The 25823-nt window shown below is 64.5% G+C and overlaps 1 protein-coding gene across 1 annotated transcript in view; it reads left to right on the top strand.

The window, feature by feature from the left end:
- Positions 1-2878: 2878 nt before the first annotated feature.
- The window catches only part of LOC103346846 (cadherin-4), a 338792-nt gene continuing 315847 nt past the window's right edge, over positions 2879-25823 (top strand). Inside the window, exons 1-2 of the mRNA XM_070051648.2 lie at positions 2879-3195; positions 4970-5081. Of these exons, the coding sequence (XP_069907749.1) occupies positions 3139-3195; positions 4970-5081 (169 nt within the window). The 5' untranslated portion in view covers positions 2879-3138. The remainder of the gene's footprint in view (positions 3196-4969; positions 5082-25823) is intronic.

The raw sequence follows: 25823 nt of genomic DNA, 5'->3' as shown, positions 1-25823 counted from the left end.
ACGGCCGCTCCTGCTCTGTTCCCCCCCCCCCCGCCCCGTGCCCGGAGCAGGGAGCCCTGTGGGACCGGCAGCAGCAACCCCCCGCTGCCTTCCCCAGCGTCTTACTCCCCCTGCCCCTGCCCGCTCACAGAGCAGCTCTGGGCTAACACGGGGGCCTCTGTGACAGAGCGGTGACGGGGGGGGGGCACTGAACCCCAGGCGAGAAGACAGCGCCGCGCGACCCTGACCCTGACCCTGACCCGGGGGTTTGCTTCGCTTCTGAGGATGAGCCCTTCCCGGACACCCAGCAGGAAGGAGCCTGACCGAAGCCACCCCAACCCCCATCTCCCTGCCGCCCCCACCCTGCCCCCAGCCAGGCCACCTGTGCAGCCCAGCTGCAGGGGAGGGTTCACAGGTGCCCCAGGAAACCGCCACCCTCCCAGTCCCTCTCCTCCACTGCTCTTGGAAACAAAACCCGCCTCCAGGGCCCCTTACCCGCACGCAGGGGCCCAGCCCGTCCTCTGGGCTCTGGGCAGGGCCATACGGGACGCACCACCACCACCACCACCCCCGCCCCCCGCCGGCCACCACCACCCCTGCCAGTGTCTCTGCAACCTACTCCCTCGAGTCCCAGGCTCTGAGGGTCGGGGTTCAGATGCTACAGACGTGGTGGCGGGGGGTGGGGTGGGGGGAGCAGCACCCTGGCGAGTTCCTGGGGGCTGTGGCTCTCCTGCGGGATGGGCCAGTGGTTCTCAGTGCCTGGGCTGCAGAGACAGCCACCAAGGAGGCCGTGGAGGGGTCAGCCATTCCCAAGGCCCCAAGCCTGGAGGCCCTGGCGATCGCACAAGGCTGCCTGTGCAGACATCGCCACGATTCGGAGGCAGAGGAGGCCGTGGATGGAAGCCCCGTGTCCGTCACGTGCCTGCGGGCCCACTTGAGATCCCCGGGGCTGCAGCCCACCCGGCAGGAACCAGGGCTTTGTGTCTGCCTCTCGGCAGGCGTCTTCCGCGCTTCGGCTGGAGCAAGTCTGATAAACCAATGCTCTCTGCTGGACTGGCGTCGGCTACTGCAGCGCTTCCAGACCGCCTTCCTGAAAATCCGAGTTCCTGTGAGGCGCCGTGGGCTCCTTCGCTGCCCGGGAAGGTTTCCAGTGTCTGCGAAATGCTACCCACACCAGGCGGCTGGGGTCCGGGCCCCCAGCGGCCACCTGTGCCTGGCCCCTCTGCACCTGTCTGGGCCACACTGCGGGATGGGGTGACGATAAGCCCTCCTCACGCCGGCAGAAGCAGCCCACCAGCCCACTGACTCACAGCTCCTCCATCCGGGCCTGCCAGCGCCTCGGAAGGGCTGGGACGGCGGGAAGCCAGGCTGCTCCTGGGGGAAGCAGGCTTCAGTATCCAACAGGAGGCACCACGAGGCAGGGACCGGACCTCAGGGCCCGCCTGCGCCCGCCGCCCAGGACACTGTCTTCATGTCCCCAAGCTTGCCAGCCCCGAGCAGCAGCAGGGAGCTCAGGACGGCACCTGCGGGGGGGGGGGGGGGGGGGCTGCGATGCTCTCTCAAGAAATCACCCTCATCACACTGGGGTCCCACCTGGGGCTCGTCCTGCGGGCTGAGCCAGTCCCCGGGCGGGGCCCTTCCGGCCAGATAGGAAATGTCTAAAGGCAGAACGGAATCCCCCTGCCCCCCGCACCGCCTGCCCCCTGTGGGTTTTGGGTGGGCTTGTTCACGAACCCTCAGTGGCTATACAGAATCCCTGAGGCAGAGAGCAACTAGCAGGCTGGCCGCGGGAAAGTGGCGGTCTCCTCCCCCTGCAGGCTGGGCGTGGGACAGGAGGCCGGCAGGGCTGGCTGGCTGGGACACAGGGCATGTCCCAGGTCCCAGGCCCGCAGGGACAGGGCAGAATGAATGAGCCTGCTCGGGGACCGGGTCTCTGTGCTCCTCTGGGCTGGTCTAAAGTCTGCTTTTTCCTAGGTGCCACTCAAGCCCAGCTGCCCCGGGGCCGAGGGCAGGGAGGCCAGGGGCCGACCGGTGCCTGCTTCCTGCCCAGGTTGGCTCCGAGCTTGGGGCGCGACAGCCCGTGTTCCTCACAGCAGAACGAGGGCGTCCAGCACAGAGCGTGTCCACGCCAAGACAAAGAGCAGCGGAAGCCTCGGAGCAAACAAAACCACTCTCCCGGCATCTCCCAGGCAGAAGGAAGCGTGCAGAAACACTCACAGGCGGAGGCGTCTCCCGGGCGCAGAAGTCGCTCACAGGGGCAGAGGGGCCCAGCCCCGGCCACCTGCCTCCTCTCACGGCGCCTCTCACTGCCCTCTGGCTCCGCAGACCCCACAGCCGGTGCATGCACACGGGGATGGGCCACGAGGCCATCCACAGTGCACACCGCGGGCCAGACTTGAGCTTCCCCAGCAGGGGCGGGCGAGCCCTGCAGAGCCAGCGCTGCCACCCGCGTCCCTCCCTGCCTCATCCGCCAACCTCTCCACTAGTGGCCTCCGAGCTGCCCGGCGCGGGTTTAAGCCCACGAGGCAGGCCTGTGCCCACAGACTTGCCCAGAAGAGGGCGGGACGCGAAGGGGCAGCGTGCAAGTGCCCAGTGCCGCCGGGGGCCCCGGGCGGGAAGTTCCCAGACCCGGCGCGCGCCCTACCCCGCAGGGACGCGCGGGACCCGGAGCGACCACCGCGGGGGCTCCCTCAGCGTCCGCTTCCCCCCGTCTTTGTTCCCTGGAGAGCCCTGCCCTTGGCTCCTCCGGCCCGCAAGGGGCTCCAGCCAGGGCCGGAGAGCAGCGGCGGCGGCCGCGCGGGAGGCGCGCGCGGGGGCGCGGGCGCGGCGCGGCGCGGGCGCGGCGCCTTTAAGGCCCGCGTCAGGCCGAGCGAGCGCAGGGGCCGGGCGGCGGGGCGGGGCCTCGGCGGGCCGCCGCGCGGCTTCACCTGCAGTTCGGAGCGCGCGGAACAGAGGCGCGGGCGGCTGCGAGGCCGGCGGACGCACCGGCCCGAGGGAGCGCGCCGCCGGCCCGACTTGGCCTCGCTCCCGGAGCCGGGGCGGCGAGCGCGGCCGGCGCGGCCGGGCTGGAGCTCGGGGCCGGCGCGGGGGAGCGGCGGCGGCGGCAGCGGCGGAGAGCGGGCGCCGGGCGCCGGGCTCCGGGCGCGGCGCGGCGGGAAGATGACCGCGGGCTCCGGCGTGCTCCTCGTCGTGCTGTCGCTCTCCAGCGCGCTCCGGGTAAGTTGCCGCCCCCGCTCCGGCCGCTCGGAAGCCGGGGACAGCGGCGGGGCCGCCGGAGCCTGCGGAGCTTTCCGGCTCGCATCGCTGCGTCCAGCCCGGCGCCCGCGCTCCGCGGAGCTGCCCGTGGTCAGCAGGAGCGGGCGGGAGGGCGGGGGACCAGCCGGGCTTCCTTCAGCTGCTGGGCGCCGGCCACGGCTGCCCGAGCTCAGCTCGCCCGGCCGGGGCAGGCTGCCCGCTGGCGGAGCCGGCGCGCCCTGCACTGCCCGGGAGCCGCGCGCCTCCGGAGTTGGTGAGCCCAGCGGGGCCCGCGGCTGCGGGCGTGGGGCGCCCGGCGGCGCAGACTGAGGGTCGGAGGGCGGGGGCGCCGGGTCCGACCTCTCCTGTCCCGGGGTTGGGGTCCGCAGCGCCGCGCTGCCTCGGTTCTTTGGGTGCCGACGAGACTGGGGCTGCGGGGGGCGGCGGGAGCGGACCACGGGGCACCCTGGCCGCTAAGCCCCCCGCGCCGGACGCTGCCGGAGTGTCCGGCGGGGCTCTGGCCGCTCGCGGAGGGTGCGCGCGCTGGGCGGGTTGCGCCCCGCGAGAGCGGCCAGGGCCCCGCCGTGTCCCCGCCGAGCTCGGCGGTCCGGGTCCTCCGGCCGACGCGCGCCAGGCGAGCTGCGGGGCCCGCGGGCGCGGCGTGCGCCACTGCTCCGGGGGCGCCCCTGGGCGGAGGCAGCGGGGCCGCGGGAGTCGCAGGAACCCCCTCTCGTGGCCGTTCGGCCGCGCTGCCTCCTCCCGGGCCGCGCGGTGGTGGCCTCGGGAATGAACCAGCTCTGGGGGCCGGGTCCGCCGCTCGCCCGCGGGGCGCTCGGGGCGCCCTGGGCGCACAGCCGGCCGGCTCCAAACTTTCCCGGAAGACTTCGGCTTCGCCTTGGGCTGCGGGGGCGGAGGGGCGCCTGCACGCCGACGAGCGGGGCCGCGGGCCGGGGCTGTCCCCGCGGCACCGCCCGCACCCCGCCCTCCCGCCCTGGGTGGCAGCTCTGGGCAGGGGTCGGGAGCCGGCAGCCCGCGCTGGCAGCTGCCTTGGGGACCGGAGCCCGCGCGAGCCGCGGCGGAGGCGGCGGGGAAACGCGTTCCACTCTGGCGGCTCCGCGAAGGCTCCGCTGCCGGTGCGGGCGCTCCTTCTCCCCGCGCAGCGGTCTCCCCGCCCCGCGCCCGCCTGCTCGTCTCGCCCCCTCCCTGGCGGAGCTGGCCAGCACAGGACGCTGGCTTTTATCATCCCTGAGGGTCCCTGTCGCCTGCTCGGGCTGGGAAGCAGGGTCCGAGGGGCCGCAAGCGTGGGGGTGGGGGTAAGCGTGGGGATGGAGCCGCTGCCGCCTCCCTCTCTGCTCTCAACGCCCGCACCAGCCCAGGTTCCGGGACGTCCTCTCCCCCGCGCTCCCCGCCTTCGCCTCCCTTGGGGCCCCCAGCAGAGGGGGGCGTGGGAAGCTGCAGCCCCCACCTAAAGCCACAGCCGCGGAGCCCCGGGGACGAAATGGCTCCCTGGACCTGCCTCCCCGGATGTCCTCCCGCGTTTCCCTCTGCCCGGGACTCAGCGGGCGGTGCTGGGGAGAAAGACCCCGACTTGCGCTGAGCTAAGGGCCAGGGATCAGAGGGTTGGGCTGGGCATGGCAGGGTGCAGGCATCAGGGCCTCCCCGGCCGCAGGCCTGGCACCGTGCGCACCTCCCGGAAACCTTGGCATAAATTCCCCCGAACTTCTGTTGGGGCTGCAACCTCTCTTTCTGTCCTCAGGCGCACGAGGAGGGCCTTGCAGCCAGAGAGACCTGTAAGGCCGGCTTCTCAGAAGAAGGCTACACGGCCTGGGTCTCCCACAACGTCCTGGAGGGAGAGAAGCTGCTGAAAGGTAGGGGGGCAGGGCTGCAGGGGGCGGGGCGGGGGTGGGGCTCCGGGCCAGCCAGGTGGGCGTGTTTGCGTGCAGGTGACTGATTCAGAAAAGCTGTCATGCTGAGTGAGGTGGATCATTTCCTGGGCAACGGATTGGCATCCGGCGTGGCGTCACCCAGGCAGGGCCTGGAGACTTTCTTACCGAGTATTTTTATGTATGAAATTCAGGGCTCTTAAATTATCCCTGCGTTGAAATGCACGCGGAAGCAGCGGGTGTTGTTGGAAGTGCGGTAAATAAGCCCCCAGGCGCCGGCCCTCCCAGGAGGTGCGTGGTCCCACCACTGCCCCCCCCCCCGACGCCACGGAAGCACGCGCGGGCAGCCACTGCTGGGCACTGCGGTCAGGCAGCCCCGGAGCCACGCTGGTGACAGACGACTCGGGGCAGCAGGCGTCAGCTCCGGGGACGGCGCATCAGCCCTGTGCTGCTCGGTGTCCCTCGCGACAGCTGGTCCATGTTCACGCGGGAGGGGGCTCGGGTCCTCCTTCCCTGGGCTCCCGTCCTGCCACGGACACCTTGGCCGAGAGCCTCCGACCTCAGCGTGGGTTTCCCGGAGCAGAGCAGGCAGGAGCTTCCCAGACGACGCGGAGGCTGTTCGGTGTTTGTGACGTTCCTCTGGCTGTGGCCCCGGCCCCGCTCTGTGTTCTAGAAAATGGGAGGTTTTCCCTGGATGACTGGCAGCAGTGCCTCTGTCAGCACGCGTGTGTCCAAGCACGCGTGTGTCCAAGCACGTGTGTGTGACTGTGCGCGCGGGCATGCACACGCATGCACGAACTCTCACACGCGTGAGACGACTGGCTCACCCTCACCCGTGCACACAGCACCTGTCTTACCTGTGTGCTCCTGCTTGGGTGAGGGGGACTTTCCTCTGCGCCGGCGCTAACGGATTTTGATCGTCTGCGGTTGACTCCTCCTTGCTGATCAAAGCAGACAACAGCTCTGCAGGCAGCGGCTGGGGAGCCGATGGGACCCAGGCCCAGAGAAGGAACCGGGGCAGACGCGCGCTGGTGGCCCTGTGTGTGCCTGGAGCTGCCCGGGAGCCCCTGGGCCCTCGCACTGGGGCGCTGTGCACCACACCACCCTGGAGCCAGCCCTGCGGGCCGTGCGCCCTGCTCTCCTGAGCTGAGGCCCAGCGAACCTGACGAGGTTTTCTGCAGGGACTGGGGAGAGTGCGTCCCTCTGTGCGGGAGGCAGAGGCCCCGCCCACGCGGAGCCGAAGGGCCCCTTCCCTCTGGTGGGCGCCCAGTGTCCGCAGGGGGCCTCCAGCTCTGCTCTCCCTGTGGGGTGGGGGCTGGACCACGGCCCTGGGTGGGCCTCGTGGCTGGTGTTGGCCTCGTGGGGGAGCAGGCGTCACGGCAGCCTAGGAGAGCCTGGACCGGGCGGAGCAGCCCTCGCCCAGCATCGGGGCCCAGGCCCTCAGCCCCGTCCGGCCGTGGGGGCTCTGCCGCTGGGCGGGCCGCCCTGCCTGCTTCTGCCTGCTTGGTTTTTTTTCCTCAAACAAGCTTCATGTATTTACGTGAAAGAGAGAGACAGAGAGACAGAGACAACGCTCACCTGCTGGTTTGTGCCCCAGACGGTCGCAGTGGCCTGGGCTGGGCCACGCTGAAGCAGGACTCAGCTCCATCCAGGTCTCCCAGGCGGTGCGGGGCCCAGCACTTGAGCCGTCTTCCGGAGCCTCCCGGCGCGCAGCAGGGAGCTGCGTTGGAAGTGGAGCAGCCGGGACTGCAACCTGCCGGCGCCGGCGCCGAGGGCACGGGGCCCAGAGGCGTTCTTATATCTGCGAGCATTTCGCACTCGGGGCAGCGAGCCCAGCGCCGCATCCGAGTCGCCCAGGCCCGGGCACACCCATCTGTGTCCCTGCGGGGTTCGCCCTGTGGGACCACAGCCCCGACGCAGGTCAGCCGGCGACAGGAGGCGTGCGGTTTGTTCCGCGGGAATCCACTAAGTACATAATGACGGCTGTAATGGAGTTATTCCAGCGGAGGGGACTCAGCCTGAACTTGACAAGCGGAGGCGCTGTGGTCGCGAGGCCGCCATCAGCTGTTCACGGCTACTTTGTGGCTCCTTCTCTCGCGGAGTCAGCCGGCGGATTCCAGCAGGAGCGATTTGTTACACAGTAATTAACTTGTTTATGATAAATGGATGGAAGAAATGTCATGGCATTTTGTTTTATGTCTAAATGAAAAGCATTTGCATTCTAAAAATTTCATGCTAATTAGGCTTAAAATAGTTTTCCCCGATAGGGTAGCAGACTCTGTGCGTCGTCGTGAACCTGTGGAGGCGCGGAGTGGCGAGTGTGGGAACGCGGGTGAGCGCCTGGCCGGTGAGTGCCTGGCCGGTGAGCCCCGTGGCCGGTGAGCCCCGTGGCCGGTGAGCCCCTGGCCGGTGAGCCCCGTGGCCGGTGAGCCCCTGGCCGGTGAGCCCCGTGGCCGGTGAGCCCCTGGCCGGTGAGCCCCGTGGCCGGTGAGCCCCTGGCCGGTGAGCACCTGGCCGGTGAGCCCCGTGGCCGGTGAGCCCCGTGGCCGGTGAGCCCCTGGCCGGTGAGCGCCTGGCCGGTGAGCCCCTGGCCGGTGAGCCCCGTGGCCGGTGAGCCCCGTGGCCGGTGAGCCCCTGGCCGGTGAGCCCTGTGGCCGGTGAGCCCCGTGGCCGGTGAGCCCCTGGCCGGTGAGCGCCTGGCCGGTGAGCCCCTGGCCGGTGAGCGTGGACCCTGGAAGGCCGGTGCTTTGCTTTTAGGGGGCGGTGCTTACGGCCGGGTCCCTGCCGTGTGACCGCATCGCCCCAGGGTGCTGACGCCGCGTTCTGCAGCCTGGGAGGGGACGCGCTCCCAACTCCGCCTTCGCCGGGGCGCTTGCTGAGCTGGTGTCCTCTTCTCTGCCTGGTTAATAATTCACGGCCACTCAGCCTGCCCGCGGCTGCCCAGCCGGGCAGTGACCCGCCCGGCCGTGCGGGGCGGGCAGGCCCCGGCCGAGGCACCCTGAGGGTGGGCAGGAAGGGGAGTGGCAGTGCTGTGTAGGGCTGAGGCTGGGCCCGCGCGTGGGCTCACGGGGACAGAGAGCAGCTGAGGTCTGGGGGCCCCGGGAAGCCCCGCCTCCTCCCAGCCTCTGCCCCCCCAGAAGCGGTGCTGTCCGGCTGATCTGACCGCGAGCCTCCCCAGCGGGAGCCGGGCGTCCCTGTCCGCCCTCCTAACCAGAGGAGACACCCAGGGAGGCCTGTCCTGTGCGAATGGACGTCTGACCAGTGAGGGGGGTGAGGCGGGGTCTTCCGTCCGCTGGCTCACTCCCCAGATCCCGCAGCCGCCAGGACGGGGCCGGGAGCCCTGAGCCGTCCCTGCTGCCCCAGGTGCCCAGGAGCAGGGAGCTGGGTCAGAGCCGAGCAGCCAGGACACAAACCACCGCTGGACGTGGGTGCGGGACACAGGGTCCCCGGGGAAGTGGCTTAGCCCACGTGCGGCTGGTGGGTTCGTCTGCCTCACAGAGCGGTGCGTGCCGAGACGGGTGGCCAGGGTGAATCAGCGAGTTTCATACAAGCCTGATCTCGGTGCTGACCATTTTGCTGTCTTGTTTGTTGATTTATTGCCTCATCGTTGCAAGCTGGTTGCTGTGGCCCCAGGAGTTGCATCTGAGTTCAGAGCAGAAGAAACAGCAGTAGCACCAAATGTCTTCTCAGAACCCCTGCCGAGGTTCTCGTTGGCTGGAACCAGGTCACATGCCGACCCTGCTAGCGCCGGGGCTGACAAAGCACACACGGCACCGTCGGCACCGTCGTGCGTGGCTGGGACCTGGTGCTTGGGCGCCTGGGATGGGAGCCGTCACTCTTTGCAGGCAGGACTGGGATCCGCTTTGGGGGGGGGCACTGCCGTCCCCTCCCCAGGGAGCAGGGTCCCGGTGACGCCGGGGCAGCCGCACGGCCCGGGCTGACCGCAGACCAGGAGGCAGGGCCCGTGCGCAGCGTGGCAGGGCCACCTCCGTGCCGGCTGTGCCGTCCCGGCCAGGGCATGGCGGCTCCATGTGGGGGCCGGGGGTGCAGTCCATGAGCGGCCAGAAAACGCTGGCGTGAATGACAGCAGCTGGGCTGGCGCGGTGCCACGCGCGGTGCCTGGCATGTGCCCTGTCTCCCACAGCCCCCGCCAGACCCAGCCTGACCCAGCGTGGCTGTGCGGCCTCTCCCTGGCCCATGGTCGCTCACACAGCTCGGCTGCTGGGGGAGATTTTATTTTACTTTATTTCATTTTGATCACAAAAAGGAACAGACTCGGCTGGCCAGGCCTTTTGCTCGTTGATCTTCCTTCCTCCTCCCGCCTGGAACTCAGACAGGATGGCTTGCGGGGAGCAGCCACTTTGGGACATGAGGGCGGCAGGTGGCAGACTGGGACCACCACAGACGCACGCCGTCTGCGTGTCCTGTGTGTCCCCTGCAGCCCCCACCCCACTCAAGGAAAGCCAGGGGCCCCGCACTGGAACCCTCAGATTCCGAGCCACTTCCAGGCTCCCCCTGCCTGGCCCGTGTTCCTTGGGGGTCAGCTTGGGGGGCTGCGGGTCCTGCGTGAGCATCTCGCCGTGGGGGGAGCCAGGCTCGGCCCTCGCCATGGCAGTGGGCTTGAGAGGTGCCCCCTGCCGGGAGCCCAGAGCTGGCGGCAGAGACCCTGGGCCTCCCTCGGGGGTGCGGGCCGGCTCCCGGGCTGCCCCAGCTTCAGCCGCCCTCCCCCGGGGACGTCGGGCCCAGGCTGGAGAGACAGACAGACAGACGGGCGGCCTCTGTCCGGTGAGGGAGCCCAGAGCTCGGCTGTAGGGTTGACCCAGGGCGCCCGAGCCACCCCCCCCCCCGGGGCGGAGCACAGGCAGGGCCCCCGTGTGCTGGGGGGCAGAGGCGGCCGGCCCGGGCACCCCGCAGCCCTAGGAGCAGGGGGCCTGGGGGGCAGAGGCAGGCCAGCCCGGGCACCCCGCAGCCCCAGGAGCAGGGGGCCTGGGGATCAGAGGCGGCCCGGGCACCCGCAGCCCCAGGAGCAGGGGGCCTGGGGAGGGCAGAGGCGGGCCCGGGCCCGGGCTCCCCGCAGCACTAGGAGCAGGGGGCCTGGGGGGCAGAGGCGGCCCGGGCACCCGCAGCGCTAGGAGCAGGGGACCTGGGGGGCAGAGGTGGCCGGCCCGGGCACCCGCAGCTCTAGGAGCAGGGGCCTGGGGGCAGAGGCGGCCCGGGCACCCGCAGCCCTAGGAGCAGGGGGCCTGGGGGCAGAGGCGGGCCCGGGCCCGGGCTCCCCGCAGCACTAGGAGCAGGGGGCCTGGGGGGCAGAGGCGGGCCCGGCCCGGGCACCCCGCAGCGCTAGGAGCAGGGGCCTGGGGGCAGAGGCAGCCCAGCCCGAGGCCCTCAGGCGCCCGCCGTGCACCTGCTGCGGAGCGGCCTGCGGCCTGGAGGCGGCCATTTTGCGTGCTGGGGGCGGCCATCTTGAGTCATGTGACCAGGGGAGGCGGGATTTGGGGGGGTAACTGTCATCCACAGCTCAGGCCCAGGCGCGTGCGCAGAGCATCCGGGAATCTTCAGAGCCCTCAGGAGGCGGGGCTTTCCCTCTGACTGACAGGTGAGCGCTGGGAGACCGGCCTGCAGGGGGCGCCGTGGGGCTGTCCCGAGGGCGCCCGCTCGGATGTCGCGGCCCGCAACGTCCAGGGTCAGCGCCGCGTGGCCCCCTGGACCCGGGTAAGCGCAGGCCCGCGTGGGACAGGGCTCTGCGGGCCCGCGCCCTGTGTCTGAGGCCGCGGCCCTGGCGTGGGCCGGGCCAGGGCCTGCGTTGTCTGGTCAGCTGGCGCGGGGTCTGCACGCGGCCGCCGGGCCTGAGCGGGGTCTGCACGCGGCCGCCAGCCCGGAGTGGGGTCTGCACGCGGCCACCGGCCCGGAGCGGGGTCTGCACGCGGCTCGAGGCCCGGAGCGGGGTCTGCACGCGGCCGCCGGCCCGGAGTGGGGGTCTGCACGCGGCTCGAGGCCCGGAGCGGGGTCTGCACGCGGCCGCCAGCCCGGAGTGGGGTCTGCACGCGGCTCGAGGCCCGGAGCGGGGCCTGCACGCGGCCACCGGCCCAGAGCGGGGTCTGCACGCGGCTCGAGGCCCGCGCGGTCGGGTCGGTGCGGGCCCGGCTCCCGCAGGGGCGGTGGGCGCGGGCCGGAGCCGCGGCCTCGATAGGCCTGGGCCTCTGTCCAGAGCCGGCCCCGCCCCGTCCTCGCGCGGTTTCCTGTCCGCAAAGTTGTTCGTTCGGAAACGGCGACATCGCAGCGCTGCCCTGGGGGGGGCCGGGGGGGTCCCCTTCATTTAGGTTTTAAGTCGCAACCGGATTCCCTCAGTTTACCTGAGGGACTTGGTACCTGCTCCCCGCCCCTCCCCCTCCCGCCCCTCCCCCCTTGGGGGGTCCCGCAGCCCCCTCGGGAGGGTGGCGAGGTCGCGGCAGGGCTGAGGGGGGTCCAGTGCTCCTCCTTCCGGGGACGGAGGGGCGTGGACTCCGGCGTGGGCAGCCCCGGCCCCGGTACCGACGGGGTCCCCGGCCCTGGACTTCGGGGTCTCCTGGATGCGGGCTGGGGTCCCGAGGGCGCGGGGCTGCCCTCCTCTGGCGGCCGGCGGTACTGCCTCGGGCGCCACGTCCTAGGAGCCGGTGGAGCAGGCGGCCGGCCAGTGTCCTCCTCCCTCAGGCCAGGCCGGGTCCGGGAGGAGGGTGCGCCGGGGCAGGGGCCGGACGCTTGCCCACGCCTCCCCGCCCGGCCCGGCGTAGGCGCGATGCTCTGCAGGGCTTGGCCCCTGCGCGGCCTCCTCCCGGAGCGGCCTCAGCGGGCAGAGGTCGCTGGACTTGTCCGAAGGCACCGCCCTGGCTGGCAGCTCGGGGGGGGGGGGGGGGGCTGGGCGTGGCGGGCGGGGGCCGGGGGCGTGCGCTCTTCCCGCCCACTGCTGCCCTAGAGGCTGCCGGCGGCCCCTGGCCCGCGTCCCCTTCCGTCTGCGGTCCGGGCAGTGCCTGAGCCTGCCCACGGCCTGTCTTTCCTGAGAGTCCTTGCGGTTGCCTGGGGCCACCAGGGCCCCCCCCGGGGTGGTCTCCCGGCTCAGGGCCCCCACTGCTCACCTCTGTGCAGGGTGTGGGGCCACGGTTCCCGGCAGCACGTGGGCCTCCTCGGGAAGGGTCTGGGACCACGTGCAGGGAGCCCACAGGGTGGGCGTGGCCGTCACTCCTGGCTGCTGCGGGCTGGGGGCTCCCTGCACAGCCCGCTCAGGGCGGGGGCTTCCTTCAGCCACACAGAGCCTCAGCGGTTCTCCTGGGCGCCCCACGCAGGTGTGGAGTGATGGGGTCCGAGACCTGGGCTGGGGAGAGAGCGCCGGCCGCAGTGCAGGGCTCCAGCCAGTGTGAGCGTCCCCTGTGCTGTCCCGTGGCTGCCACCAGGCCTGAGCTGGGCGGCTTCCGCCTGGGTCCCGGGATGGGGCCGCAGGCTGAGCCACGCTGGACGGCCACAGCGGCTCCTGCTGCTGCCGCGTGCTGTGCCCTGTTGGATTCGCAGCTGTGGGATTTAGGCGGGATTCGGGTAAGCCTTCTGTGACAGATAACTACCCACAGGCCTTCGACTGCGCCCGCGCCGGGCTCACAGGCCCGAGTGGAGCCGGGTGCACCAGGCGTGGGTGTGGAGAGCAGGCTGGTTCTCCCTTGGACTGGACGCAGCCTGTGCCACCCCCAGGTGTGGGTGGGAGGGGGACGTGGTCCCGGGCCGCTCTGCAGCAGGTGCACACGTGTGCCTGTCTGACCTGGGGAAGCGCCAGGGGCTCCACTCTGTGTTCCTGGCCACGCGGAAGCAGGGCGCCTTCTGTGCGGGGCAGCGGCGGAGCCTGGGTGCGCAGCTTCACAGGGCGGGCTCGCAGCCCCCTACTCGCCCTGCAGAAAGCAGAGCCCCTGGCTGGGAAGAGGAGGGGACAGAGCACGGGGCGCCCCCTTCCCTGGGCCCCTGCTCCCCCACGATAAAGCAGGAGGGCAGGGCGTCTACCGCCTGGGCCACTCGCAGACTCCAGCAGGCTCCTGGGCCCCTTCCAGCCTCCTACAGTGGTTGGGCAGTGGCCCCCAGAGATGCCCCGTCCTGACATCTGCAGGTGCATCCGTGGACAAAGGGGCTTTCCAGCCTTCATCAGGACCTCCTGGTGAGTTCGTCCCGGATGTCGTCTGGTGAGGCCCTGAGTCCGCACCAGAGACGGAAGAGGGGACGCAGAGCCACAGAGCAGCCACGTGGAGGTGGAGGCAGGTCGGAGTGAGGCGACCACAGCCCAGGAAGCCCTGGAGCTTCCAGAAGCTGGGGAGTCCAGGAAGGCGCCTCCTCGGGTCTCCAGTGGGAGGGCAGCCCTGCCCCCACCCTGGTCCAGGACGAGGGAGCGTGGCCACTGCCACGGTTTAGGACAGCAGAGTGACCAACACGGTGGTCCAGGATGTGGGAGTGTGGCTGACACTGTGGTCTGGTCCTTCTGGCTGCCAGGACTGCTGGAACGTGTCCGGTCACAGACCCCACCCAGGGAACCGGAAGCTTTGGGCTGGGGCCTGGCAGTCCCCTGCTTGATCATCAAGGAGCTTGGCCGGGTGGAAGCCTGGGGGGGGTATCAGGCTCAGCTGTGGCTTTCCTGGGGTGCCCCCCATGAGCTGCCGTGTGGTCAGGAGTGCTCTCAGGCAGGTGGTGACTGGCACTGTCACGCAGCCCACCTGGAGGGGTTGGAGCTGGGCCAGATGTCGTCTTCAGGATGAGAGCCCTGAGTGTGGTTGCCCACCACACCCGGCTGGGGCGAAGGCGGTCTCCCTGAAACTGCGGGCAAGGTCGCTTCCTCGGTGACGTGGACCACGGGTGCACCGTGGACATTGTGCTCCCTGGGGGGCCCGTGCTGGGGTGGGACGTTCAGCCGGGGCAGGACAGGTGCACTCCCTGTGCTGCAGAATGGTGGAGCTGCACCCTGCAGTGTGGGGGGGGACTTGCCGGGGCGGGGGGCTTTTCTAGAATGTGCCTGTCCTCTCCCCAAAACTGCTTTCCTGTGGAAACGCAGAGACGTTACTTCTGGCCGCAGACAAATCTTCCGGTGTCTCAAGCCTCGATGTCTTTGCTGCCTGGCTGCCAAGTGCCAGTGGGGGCAGGGATTTGCACGGTGGCTCCAGGACACTGTGGCCGTGACCCAGGGCTTTGTCCCTGGGCTGTTGCCTGCTTGGCATCGGGGTGCCTCTGCGTCTGGTTCATGGCGGAGCCCTGGTACCTACAAGGGGGCAGGTCTCACCGAGGCTCTCCTGTGCTCCTGCGGGCTGGGGACAGGCTACCTGAGAGGCGGCCCATGTCTGGGGACAGCGGGTTTTGGGGGACGTGTCCTGTGGTAGTGGACATGGTGTCTCAGGCCACATCCTTGTCTCCAGCCTAAGGAGGGTCTCTGGGTGAGACAGAGGGCACAGCCCCCGTGGCTGTATGTGCCATGTCCCTGCTGCTGCTCTGGGAACTTTGAGCTGGACCTGAGGCCAGGCCAGGTGGCCGGAGCAGAGCAGGAAGCACCTGGCACAGCAGTGAGGGCCAGGTGTGGCAGGCGCACCATCCTGCTGCTTCCCTAGAGTTGGGTTGGTTGGCATCAGTAAGACCCCCCCGGGGGGGGGGGCCTTCTCCTCCCTCCTGTGTCCGTGATGCTTAGAGAGGCTCTGGCTGAGCCGTCAGCAGGTGGGACCAACCGCGTCCTGCAGGCACCTGCAGAGAGCGTCGGGATCCGGTGCCCACCCCACTGGAGGGGTCGGGGTACAGCTGTGGGGCTGTTCTGGCCCACTGGTTGGGGCCCCCGCACCCGGCATGGAGGGAGGCAGGGCCAGGCCACGCAGCCAGCCCAGGTGGCAGGTGCATCGTTGGCCCTGTCACAGAGCGTGGGGCCTGCCGTGGTAACTTCCAGCCACTTACTCCAGCTCCCTCCACAGGCACTGCAGGAGCCAGAGAGGGGGCGGAGCAGCCGGGGCCGGGCCCACTCCTCACGCGTCAAGTCGCAGGCACCCCCGGTGGAGCCCCCTGTGCTGCTCAGTCCTCTGCTGGTGATGCGGCAGTTTCCTGCCCATGTGATCTCTACCTTACAGGGCTGAGGGGGCGGGTCACAGGGCGCAAGGCGCGGAGGGGCCTGCAAGACCACACAGTACACGCGTCCAGGGGTGCTCTGCCTTACAGGGCTGAGGAGGGCGGGTCACAGGGCGCAAGGCGTGGAGGGGCTGGAAAGACCACACAGTACACGCATCCAGGGGTGCTCTGCCTTACAGGGCTGAGGAGGGCGGGTCACAGGGCGCAAGGCGCGGAGGGGCTGGAAAGACCACACAGTACACGCATCCAGGGGTGCTCTGCCTTACAGGGCTGAGGAGGGCGGGTCACAGGGCGCAAGGCGCGGAGGGGCCTGCAAGACCACACAGTACACGCATCCAGGGGTGCTCTGCCTTACAGGGCTGAGGAGGACGGGTCACAGGGCGCAAGGCACGGAGGGGCCTGCAAGACCACACAGTACACGCATCCAGGGGTACTCTGCCTTACAGGGCTGAGGAGGGCGGGTCACAGGGTGCAAGGTGCGGAGGGGCCGGCAAGACCACACAGTACACGCATCCAGGGGTACTCTGCCTTACAGGGCTGAGGAGGGCGGGTCACAGGGCACAAGGCGCGGAGGGACCGGCAAGACCACACAGTACACACATCCAGGGTGCTGGCGCCCACTCACTCCAACTCGTGCCTCTGGTTCCTGGTCACTGTGTCCTTTGTGGATATAAGGACACCAGGTCCCCTGGGCAGGTGGAGCCCGGCCCAGAGCAGCCCCCGGCCTCCCCTTCCTCCTCTGATTCCTACCACCCCAGCCCTCTGTTTTCCTGAACCCCGGGAACATGAAGTCTTCGGGGTGGCCCTGGAGAGGAGCAGACTGGAAACACAGCATCCCAGTGCTTGGAGTGTTTCCACCTTCCTGAGAAGTCGCCCTGGGCCACCATGCGACGCCATCGCCCAGGGGCTCCCACCGTCTTCCCCTGGACTCCACCCCACCCCCAGCACAGAGAGACTTGAAGAGCAGTGAGGCAGTGCCTTTCCCGTGAGAGTGACAGTGGCTTCGTTTGATGGGTTTTTATGGCTGTTCTGGGGGTTGGTTTCCCTTTTTGGCCTTTGCATCCTGCTGTGTGGCCAGACACCTTTGGGCTAACGGCTGTGTTTTAAAATAGAGTAAAATGGAATAAATGCATTGGAGAATGGCTTGTCCAAGGCCCTGTGTGTGCAGGGGGAGCGTAAGTTGACACCTGAATTTGGTGATGGGTGTGGGTGTGATCAGACTATACCACGGTGCACCTAACTGAGGGGCTGGACCCCCTGGACGGCCGCACTGCAGGCTCCTGAGTGCCTGAAGCTCGCGTTTCCTCTTCACTTACCTTTTCTCTCCTCCTCCCTCAGAGGCAGAGAGGGGATTATGCAGCTGGTCTTATCTGTTTCTCATGTTTTAAGATAAAAACGGAATCTCAGTGCAGGGCTGAAGGCTATAAAGTTGTGATCAAAAGCCCATAAAATTATAGAACTTGTGTGTCCTTGGGAAGAGAGGGCCTCCCAGTGGCTTTTTCTCGAAGCAGCTGGACGGGGGAGGACTGGTCTCTCGGAGGTGTCAGGTGCGTGGGGAGAGGTGGATCGCTGTAGACACTGGCACTGTGGCGTGGCGGCATCACGTGTGGGCTCCGCCTGGGAAAGCAGTGGACGATGGCCAGAGTGCTTGGGCCCCTGCGCCCTTGTGGGAGACCCAGATGAGGCTCCTGGGTCCTGGCTCCTGTCTTCTGTCTGGCCCAGCCCTGGCCATTGTGGCCATTTCGGGGGTGAACCAGCAGATGAAAGATCTCTCTCTCTCCCTGCCTCTCCCTCTCTGTAACTTGTTTCAAATTAATAAATCTTTATTAAAAAGTTCCTGCAATCTTGGCTCAGAAAATTAACATATAAGACACACAACGTGATGGTGCCGAAGTCACAGGCGCTTTGAAAGCTGCTGTGTCCTTTGCAGGGAGGCCGGGCGGCCTGAGTGGACGGTGTTGAGGGCTGTCTCTGGGGAGAGGGCTTCCAGGAGAGGCAGAGGCGGCTCCTGAGTGGCGAGCGGGCTTCTCTTGGGAGTTTTAAACACACAGCAGGTCCCCTCCCCCACAGGCACCTCTTGCTTACAGCAGGCCCCAGGGCACTGCTCTGAGCCCGTGACAGGGCATGTTAAATACCACATGCGTGACATTCTCCAGAAGTCACAGGTGGTCACTCAGGATGGCCGGAGAAGGCTTCTGTTGCAGCCTGTGAAATGAGAGTGGAGTTACTGTCACCTTGGAATTCCAGACAGTTCCGGAACTTTCCCACGTTTTCCAGGAATGAACCAGGGTGGGGGGCTGTGGAGGGGGCACTCGCAGCATCTCCACCCTCTTCCCTGTCTCCTTTGCCTTCCTGGGCTGTGGGTTTGGGGGAGGGGCAGAGCAAAGACCCGTGCAGTTGGAGGAAAGGTGTGGCAACGCTGTGCAAAGTGCGTGTTCCCTGTGTGTTAGTTTCCCAGCGTCCTCTGGGCCTCGTGTCTTGTGTTAAACAGTGTGTTGATGGTGGCACTCCTGCTGCTTGAGTGAAGGGAGACAGCCCTGTGCAGCCGGCCTTGCCGAGTTGGTGCAGGAGGAGCCAGACAGCTGTGGCTGTGATTCCTTTGTGAGTGCGAGTTACCCAGGGGCCCCCAGCTGCAGCTCTGCTGGCTTAGGGAACAGGGCAGCCTGGAGGTTCACGGGCCGGTAGTCCAGCACCTTCCCTCGGCTCTTCTCACCTGCCATCCTCGTGGGGCGTGGGAGGCCACGGAACTTCAACAAGAACTTGATTTTCCATCCCTGTCCCCTGGAGGCAGTGCCTTATCCCAGAACTGGAGGAAGGTGCCACTCACAAGATGGGTCTGTCATCACGGGAGAGGATCTTGGTTTCACGACTGAGGAGTAAAATGAACCGTTGGGGGTTTCTTCCCTCAACGTGGCCAGGCTCAGTTTAGGGAGGCTGACTCCGGGGTTGTCATGTGCTGTGTTCCCGTGAGAGAAGCCAAGCCAGGCGGACAGGGCAGGAGCAGAGTGTGGCTGCTGTGGGGTGCAGTTGCTCCCTCCTTTTGCCTGGAGCTGAGTCACTGATGGTGCCTCCTCCCCGCACGCAAGAGCTCCAAGAGCAGAGTCCTTCTGGGGCCAGCCTCGTCCGCTTGGCCTGCTGGTGCCAGCAGCGTCAGACATGTGCCCATTGTTGGGCTCGGAAGGGAGCTTTCTGGAAGGATATCACTCTTGGATGCACACACAGAAAGGCCCCCAGCAGCTCTCTGAGCCTGCAGCTTCAAGGAGGCACTAATTAATCACTTCCTCCAGCCCCGGGGAGCCCAGGGGCTGCTCCTGAGATAAGAAGGCTGCTGGCCGCCCCCCCCCCCACTATCTGCTCCTCTCCACCCGGCAGAAAATTGCATTGTTTCCTCACTTTGAACGGTGCTGCTTTATCAGGAAGGCAGCCCCCCCCCATGCAGCCATCCAGGAATCCTCCTACTGCATCCCTCCTTGATCAGTTTGGGAGTCGTATGATTGCCTTGTGGCTTAAATGCCAAGTGGCTCAAAACATTCATTGGAAAACGCCATCCCCCATGAATGCTTTGTTCCTTGCAGATGTCCCCATTCCTCCTCAGAGAAGTCGTGTGTCCCTGGGAAGACCGTGTGCAGCTCGGGACCCTCATCTGTGCTCCTCTGGGGGATCCTCGGTTCTGAACCTCCATATGGGTGCAGGCGAGTCCTTATCTCCTTTTTCCCTAGCATATTGCAGCGTTTAATCTCAACTTGCCGCCTCCCCCTGGAACCACTGCTGGTGACACTGTGGCCTCTCTCCGGGAAGTTATTTGATTTTTGATGTAAGAAAAAGGATTAATGTGGTTGGATTTTGATAAGGCTAGCATGGCGCAGACACTCTCATCCTGCCCGTATCACTGACAGTCCGTTCGTTATGCAGGAACACTGCACAGTGGCGATACAGGACCTGCAGAGATAATTGTCGTTTTGCTATTTAAAAGTAAGTCTAGTGCTTTGCAATGTTAAAATGATAACCTGTTTAGGAAAAGCTCCCAGTGCCCGTCTTTTGGCACCAAAAAAAAAAAAAAAAATCCTCTTCTAGCAGGCTCACGTGGATCCTATTCATCTATTTTTATTTTTCTGGGCATAAATTAAAGTTTTATTTCTGTTTGAACTCTTACGCTGCAGCGTAAGAGAAGAAGTGCATATCTGCACTTTCACACTGAACACGGCCCCGAGGTTTTGTCCCGGTGCTGCGCGTGTGCCTTTGCCTCTCACTGCTCTCGGGCTTGGAGATTAGATCCACGTGAGTAGCTTGATCTGTGGTGGACGGGTGTTTTTGATCAAGGTGCTAATCTCAGCACTTACCTGGGGCTGGGGGAAATGGGGATTATGAGTTCACAACCAAGCAGGGAGGAAGTGCCTCTCCATACTCCTGCTGCCTGCCTTCCCTACCAGGAGGGTGCAGGGCTGCACCAGGATCCCTGCACCTGCTGCGGCTGGTGTTCCACGTCCCCCTCAGTGGCATTGCTGTTGACCTTGTGCCCAAGTCAGCTGTTTCGACAGGTGGGCATCTGTGGAGGATCAGGATGGTGGCCCTAGACAATAGAGACCAAGCTTGTCAATCCATCACCGTGGCTCTAAACAGGTCACAGAATCAGAGCTGTTTGATGGAGAGAGGTGTGGGGGCCAGAAAGATCCCCATCTTCATTAACATATCACAGCATTCACTTTGCTGTGATTATTGGTGTTTTACTTCAAGACACTTGTAAGTCTCTGGAGTCCTAGATGTCAGCCATCTTGGCCAATTAGGGGATCCCAGAGACTCTTACACTGTCCCAAAACTCTAAAGGCTCCTGCTCCCCACAGACTGAACTCCAAATGTTCCATTCCAGGCCCTCTGTGTAATGGTCCTCTTGCCATAGTCCCTTTTTCCCTGTGCCATGCCCATTGCCGCTGCCCCCTCCCCAAACCCTAGGCACCAACAATGGACTCCCTGTAAGGCGCCTGGACATGTGTGAGCTTCCCTGTGCTGTTTCTGTTTTGACTGCTGATTCTGCCCAGATCGCTTCTTTGCCTGTGGGAATTTTTCAGAGCTTCCTAATTCAACTGTCGCTTCTTATCAGGCCTCATTTTACTAATCTTCCCCTCCCCTTCTGCTCGAGCTGTGTCACATCCATTACTCCCACTTCTGTTGCTTCATAGCTTTGTTGAAATGCAGAGTGGTATAATGTTTCTTCTGTGTTCATCTATGTTTGCCCAGATTGCAGTCATACTGTTTGTGTGTGTGTGTGCACATACATGTGTGCATGCATGTGTGTGCTGGGGGCGACTGGGGAAGTGAGGAGAGAGTGTGAGATGGAACTGGAGGAAGAGGCAGATGTCTTGGTGCATCCACGTGAAACCTTCCCAGGAAGGACTCCTTGTGAGAGAAAGGAAGTGGGTTCTTCTCCCACCTTTTGGAGCAGGGAGAGGTTTGAACTGACAAGCAAGACGATACAAACGCATAATAAGTGGAGAAGATCGAAAAGCCAAAGTGTGTTTCATTTTGCACCTGTGTGTTAGGGCTTTCCCAGTTTATTAAGCCATTATCAAAGTAAAGTAAGACAAGTGGTCTCAGTCTAATGAAATTGCCCTTCTGTGTAGCTTCAGGTGTCCGGATGACACTGGATGACAGTGACGATTGTTGCAGTGGGAGTTTTAGCATTGGGCAGCGTCTCCCTCCGTGTGCTTTCTGAGGGCTGTAGCTTGTGAGCATTCTGACAAAGTGGGGAGAAGGCTGAGTTTTCCAGCACTGATTCTTCCAACCTGGAACTGCAGAGTGGGTGCTAGCCAAGCCTCACAGGACCCTCACACCTCAGCCCATGGTGCTGTTCTCTGATCCGGGGCCTGTGCTGGGACTCACTGGTCAGCACAATGGCCATTGAGTTAACTGTCATTCCATGGCTGTGCACCTGGACCAGGCAAGCCAGCTGTTTGTTCACCTGAGGCCTGGGGGCCAAGCAGACCCCCCTGTTGGCCTCTGCTTCATTCCATATTGCCTCTGCCACCCTCCCCACCCTTCCCTGGGCAGCTCTGTCTGCCACTCATCATTTCACTGCAGAGTTGTGCTGACCTGTGGGAGCTGGTAGCTACAAGGGCCCGTGTGCTCCCGTGTGCAGCAGTCGCACTGCTGGGCTGACAGCGTTTTATTGAAGCACGGAGGTCCCCAGATGAAGACAGCAGGTGGGGACATCCTTGTCCCCCCTCAGCAGGCTCTGCCTGCATTCACAGCTCCTAGGGGCACTTCTTGACCCACTCTGCCTTTGGCTGGGCCGTGCAGCCTTTCTGCCTCTGCTCGGTAAGTTCAGGCAGAGCCTCACCCAGGCAGAACGCCATCTCTGGAACCCAGTCCTGAGGGGGCGGGCTGTGTTGCTAGGGAGCGGGGATCTGCCCATCTGTCTCTGCCCATGGCTCAGCCCCTGGAGGTCACGGGTGGGGTCTTAATGTCTTCCCCCTTGCACCTGCTGACTGGGGCTCCCATGTGCGAGGTGTCAGCTGCACTTGCTCTTGATGGGTGTCTGGGGTCTGCTGGGTCCTCACAGCTCCCTAAGCTTCATCTTCCGTGTTTCCCCATGCGGGGAGAGCAGGCGGCTGGCCCAGGCACAGCCTGCTGTCCTTGCTGTCCCTGCCGTCTGGTAGAGCAGTTTTACCATCTCTTGTGGTCAGCACTGCTGGCTTCCATTTCCTGGTGAGGAGACCTTGCTTACTGACTTATTCAGGAAGAACAGGAGGCAGATGGCCGGGGCCAGGGGTTCTGAGCTGGCCGGCACTGGCATTCAGGACAGCCCACCCGGGGGCCGCGCCGTGGATGCCTGGCTGGGAAGGTGGCACACTCTGACCGTGTGCAGTGGACTGAACATCTGGCTCTCCATGACGGTCCTGGGAGGTGGGACTCAGGGGTGATGGGGCCCTGAGCCTGGAGCCCTGGCTAAGGGGACCCCAGCAAGCTGCCTCTGCTCGTCCCCAAAGCAAGGAGGCTGTGAGAAACGGCCTCTGTGAACAGGAAGAGGCCTCCTGGGACAGGGGGTTGGGCTGGGCCCTGATCGTGGCCTCCAGCCCCAGCACCGTGAGCAGTGAGTGGCAGCTGTTACACAGCCACCTGCCCAAGATCCATTTGCTTACTGCAGCCCATGGCCACTGAGACACCAAGCGAGTTCTTAGCAGCTGGGAGCCACCCCTCCTCCAAGGGGGAAGCCAGGGAGCCCCAAGGGCACCTGCCGCCTGCTTCCATGACATGGCTGTGAATCATGTGTGTGTGTGTGTGTGTGTGTATGCACGCGTGAGTGTCAAGGGTGGGGTGCCCATGAGACCAATACCAGAGCTGAAGGACCACACTTGCCGACCGCCCCACCCCCACCTCTGCTCTGTGGCTGAGTCCATCCCAAGGGGACATTGCTGCTGGCACATTAAACACAAAACACTGGATTTGCAAAATTCCCGAGTTCTGTCCGTAATCCTGGTCTGAGAGTATTTGAGTCTTTGAGAACAAGGCTTGAGGAGAGCTGCTCTACGGAACGGAAGACAGCTGGGTCGGGGCCAGTTGGGAGCAAAATTAATGATGAAATAAAAGCTGGATTAACCTTTAGGAGGATACTCTAAATAATATGGTTTCCTTTTGTTAAAAAATATTAAATCTAGCTTTTCTTCTATCCCTCTTGTCCTAATAGAACATTTTGTATTTTTAAAATTCAAAAGAACTGTTGAAGACATGAAAAACAAAAATATAAAGAAAAAAATAGCCTCCTCTTTCCTTACCCTAATGAACATTTGGTAACACATTTGTGTGTGTGTGTGTGTGTGCAAGATGTTTGTGTGTGCAGGTAGTAAGTACAGAAGCAAGCGTGTAACATGTAAGTTGGTGTGTTAACGTGTGCCCATGACTGCGTCTGCTCTGTGTGAGATAATGTGTAGAATTTGCATGCATGCAAGTGTACATGTGCAATAAATGTGGGGTGTTACTCTGTTCACACGTGTATATGTGTGTGCAAGTGTGTGTAAGCATGTGGGTGTGGTGTGTACAAGTGTATTGTGTGTGTGTGTACATGTTGTGGCATGCGGGTGTGAGCCTGTGTGCGTGTGGGGTGTGTGTGGTTGGGAAGGGGTCTGGGCTTCGAGCCCTCGTGGACACACCCTGAGTCCCAGCTGCCTGTTTCTTTGTGCTGAGTCGTTGGACACTGAGTTAGGATCCCTGTTTCTTTGTGCTGAGTCGTTGGACACTGAGTTAGGATCCCTGTTTCTTTATGCTGAGTCGCTGGACACTGAGTTAGGATCCCTGTTTCTTTGTGCTGAGTCGTTGGACACTGAGTTAGGATCCCTGTTTCTTTGTGCTGAGTCGCTGGACACTGAGTTAGGATCCCTGTTTCTTTGTGCTGAGTCGCTGGACACTGAGTTAGGATCCCTGCTTCAGACTCGGGTCATCTTGCAGCCATGGATCCAGAAAGGTGGAGCCGATTTGCTTTCCTGGCGAGAGCCGCGGTGACGCCCGCTCCCCACTGGCCATTGGCTCACAGTTCTGCCCCACGGTTACTGCTGTGGACACTCTCCCCCTGGACAGGTGCACAGTGGCATCATGCAGCCTTGCGTTGATCCAGCCCTGGAGAGGTGGGGATGTTTTGTTTGCTGCTCCCCTCTTTCTTGTGTGTGAATTCCGTGTTTGTGTTTTCCAGGGTTTCTACTGGGGGGTCTGGAAAGACCTCAAACACGTGTAGAGACCAAAGGGGGGGATGTGACACCTGTCTCCCCCCTCACATATGTGTACACTTAAGGGGGGGTGTGACACCTGTCTCCCCCCTCACATACATGTACACTTAAGGGGGGGATGCGACACCTGTCTCCCCCCTCACATACATGTACACTTAAGGGGGGGATGCGACACCTGTCTCCCCACTCACATACGTGTACACTTAAGGGGGAGATCTGACACCTGTCTCCCCCCCTCACATACGTGTGCACTCAAAGGGGGGATGTGACACCTGTCTCCCCCCTCACATACGTGTACAGTCAAGGAGGGATGTGACACCTGTCACCCCCCTCACATACGTGTACAGTCAAGGGGGGATGTGACACCTGTCTCCCCCCTCACATATGTGTACACTTAAGGGGGGGATGTGACACCTGTCTCCCCCCTCACATACGTGTACACTCAAGGGGGGGATGTGACACCTGTCTCCCCCCTCACATACGTGTGCACTCAAAGGGGGGATGTGACACCTGTCTCCCCCCTCACATACGTGTGTACTCAAAGGGGGGATGTGACACCTGTCTCCCCCCTCACATACGTGTACAGTCAAGGGGGGGATCTGACACCTGTCTCCCACCTGGGAGCGTGGCTTCCAGGGATTTGGGCCGAGTCACCGTTCAGTGCCTCTGTGATATTTTAGCCGAGTCACCGTTCAGTGCCTCTGATATTTTACAGTCTTTCCGTGCAGTGTGGTGTCTTCTTAACTCGGGTGTGATGTGTGGAACGTGCGAGACGCCTGTGCAGGTCAGGGTGTGGGGTTGTGTGTGGTGAATGGGATCTGTTTTCTGAGGCATCGTTTGTTTGGGTTAGTAAAGGAGACAAACTCATCTGCGCTGGCTGGACCCCTCGTACAGACTTTCGGAGGGAAACGGGGCTCTTGCCTGGAGTGGGGCTGGCGAGAGTTTGTGAAGCTCGGGGAGTGAGTGTCCAGGCTTGGCCGCCCAGAAGGTTGGACTTTCCCAATACTGCACTGGCTGTTAGTGAGGGTTGTGTCGGGGGCGTGGCTGTGCAGCGATAAAGCTTGTGGACAAGGGCAGCTGCGGCTCCGGCCGGCCCTTCCTGTCCCTGCAGGACACGGAGCCCCCCGCCCGCTCCCCCACGCGTCCCTCCCCCGCCCACTGCTCCACGCGCCCCTCCCCCACCCGCTCCCCCACGCGCCCCTCCCCCACGTCGGCTTCCTCTTCAGCTCAGCTTTTCCTGTGCGTCTGGAGGAGACATCTCAGTCGGCAACCTCCACGCTCAATCCCTCTCTCTCTCTCCTCCTCCAAGCAACACGAGGACATTGGGCAGGCGTGGGAACCGAGACCAGCACAGACCACGCAAGTCCGTCAGGCCATGCCGCCGTCGAGCTGCAGGGCTGGCCTTGACCCTGACAGCGGGGGCAGCCCTGTCCATGCAGTTCAGGGCCATCAGCATCAGTGGGCAGAGGTCACTGCAGGACACAGGCCATGAGGACTGAGCAGCCCCAGAGTGGGAGGAGAGGAAGCCAGGACACAGGCAGCAGAGGCCTGGCCCAGGTGCCCCGTGAGCCCTGCCCAGAGCGTTCTCTGCTGGGCGGATCCCAGTGAAGGCCCCGCAAGGGTGACCATGGAGTGAAAGATATGGAGGAGACATCACTAACCACGGTGGACAGTGCTCTCAGGGTAATGACCGCAACCACAAATCTGGTTAAGAAAGGGCCACTTCCTCACTTCCTGTCATCCCAGGTCAGGAACCAAAGCGCCGCTGCACAGACACGGGCTCCAAGTGTTAGCATTCCCGCTCACTAGAGGCGCCGATTCCCGGAGAGCCAGGGGGTTCTGCTGCCGTCAGCGCGCACCTGCACAGGCTCAGCATGCCTGCGGGCCTCAGCGGGCAGGGGAGGCACCC

Source organism: Oryctolagus cuniculus, chromosome 11 (genome assembly GCF_051225735.1).
Source record: "Oryctolagus cuniculus isolate XC-2025 breed Fujian yellow rabbit chromosome 11, ASM5122573v1, whole genome shotgun sequence".
Taxonomy (NCBI): domain Eukaryota; kingdom Metazoa; phylum Chordata; class Mammalia; order Lagomorpha; family Leporidae; genus Oryctolagus; species Oryctolagus cuniculus.
The sequence above is the reverse complement of the archived record's forward strand: the minus strand, read 5'-3'. Positions and strand labels throughout refer to the sequence as shown.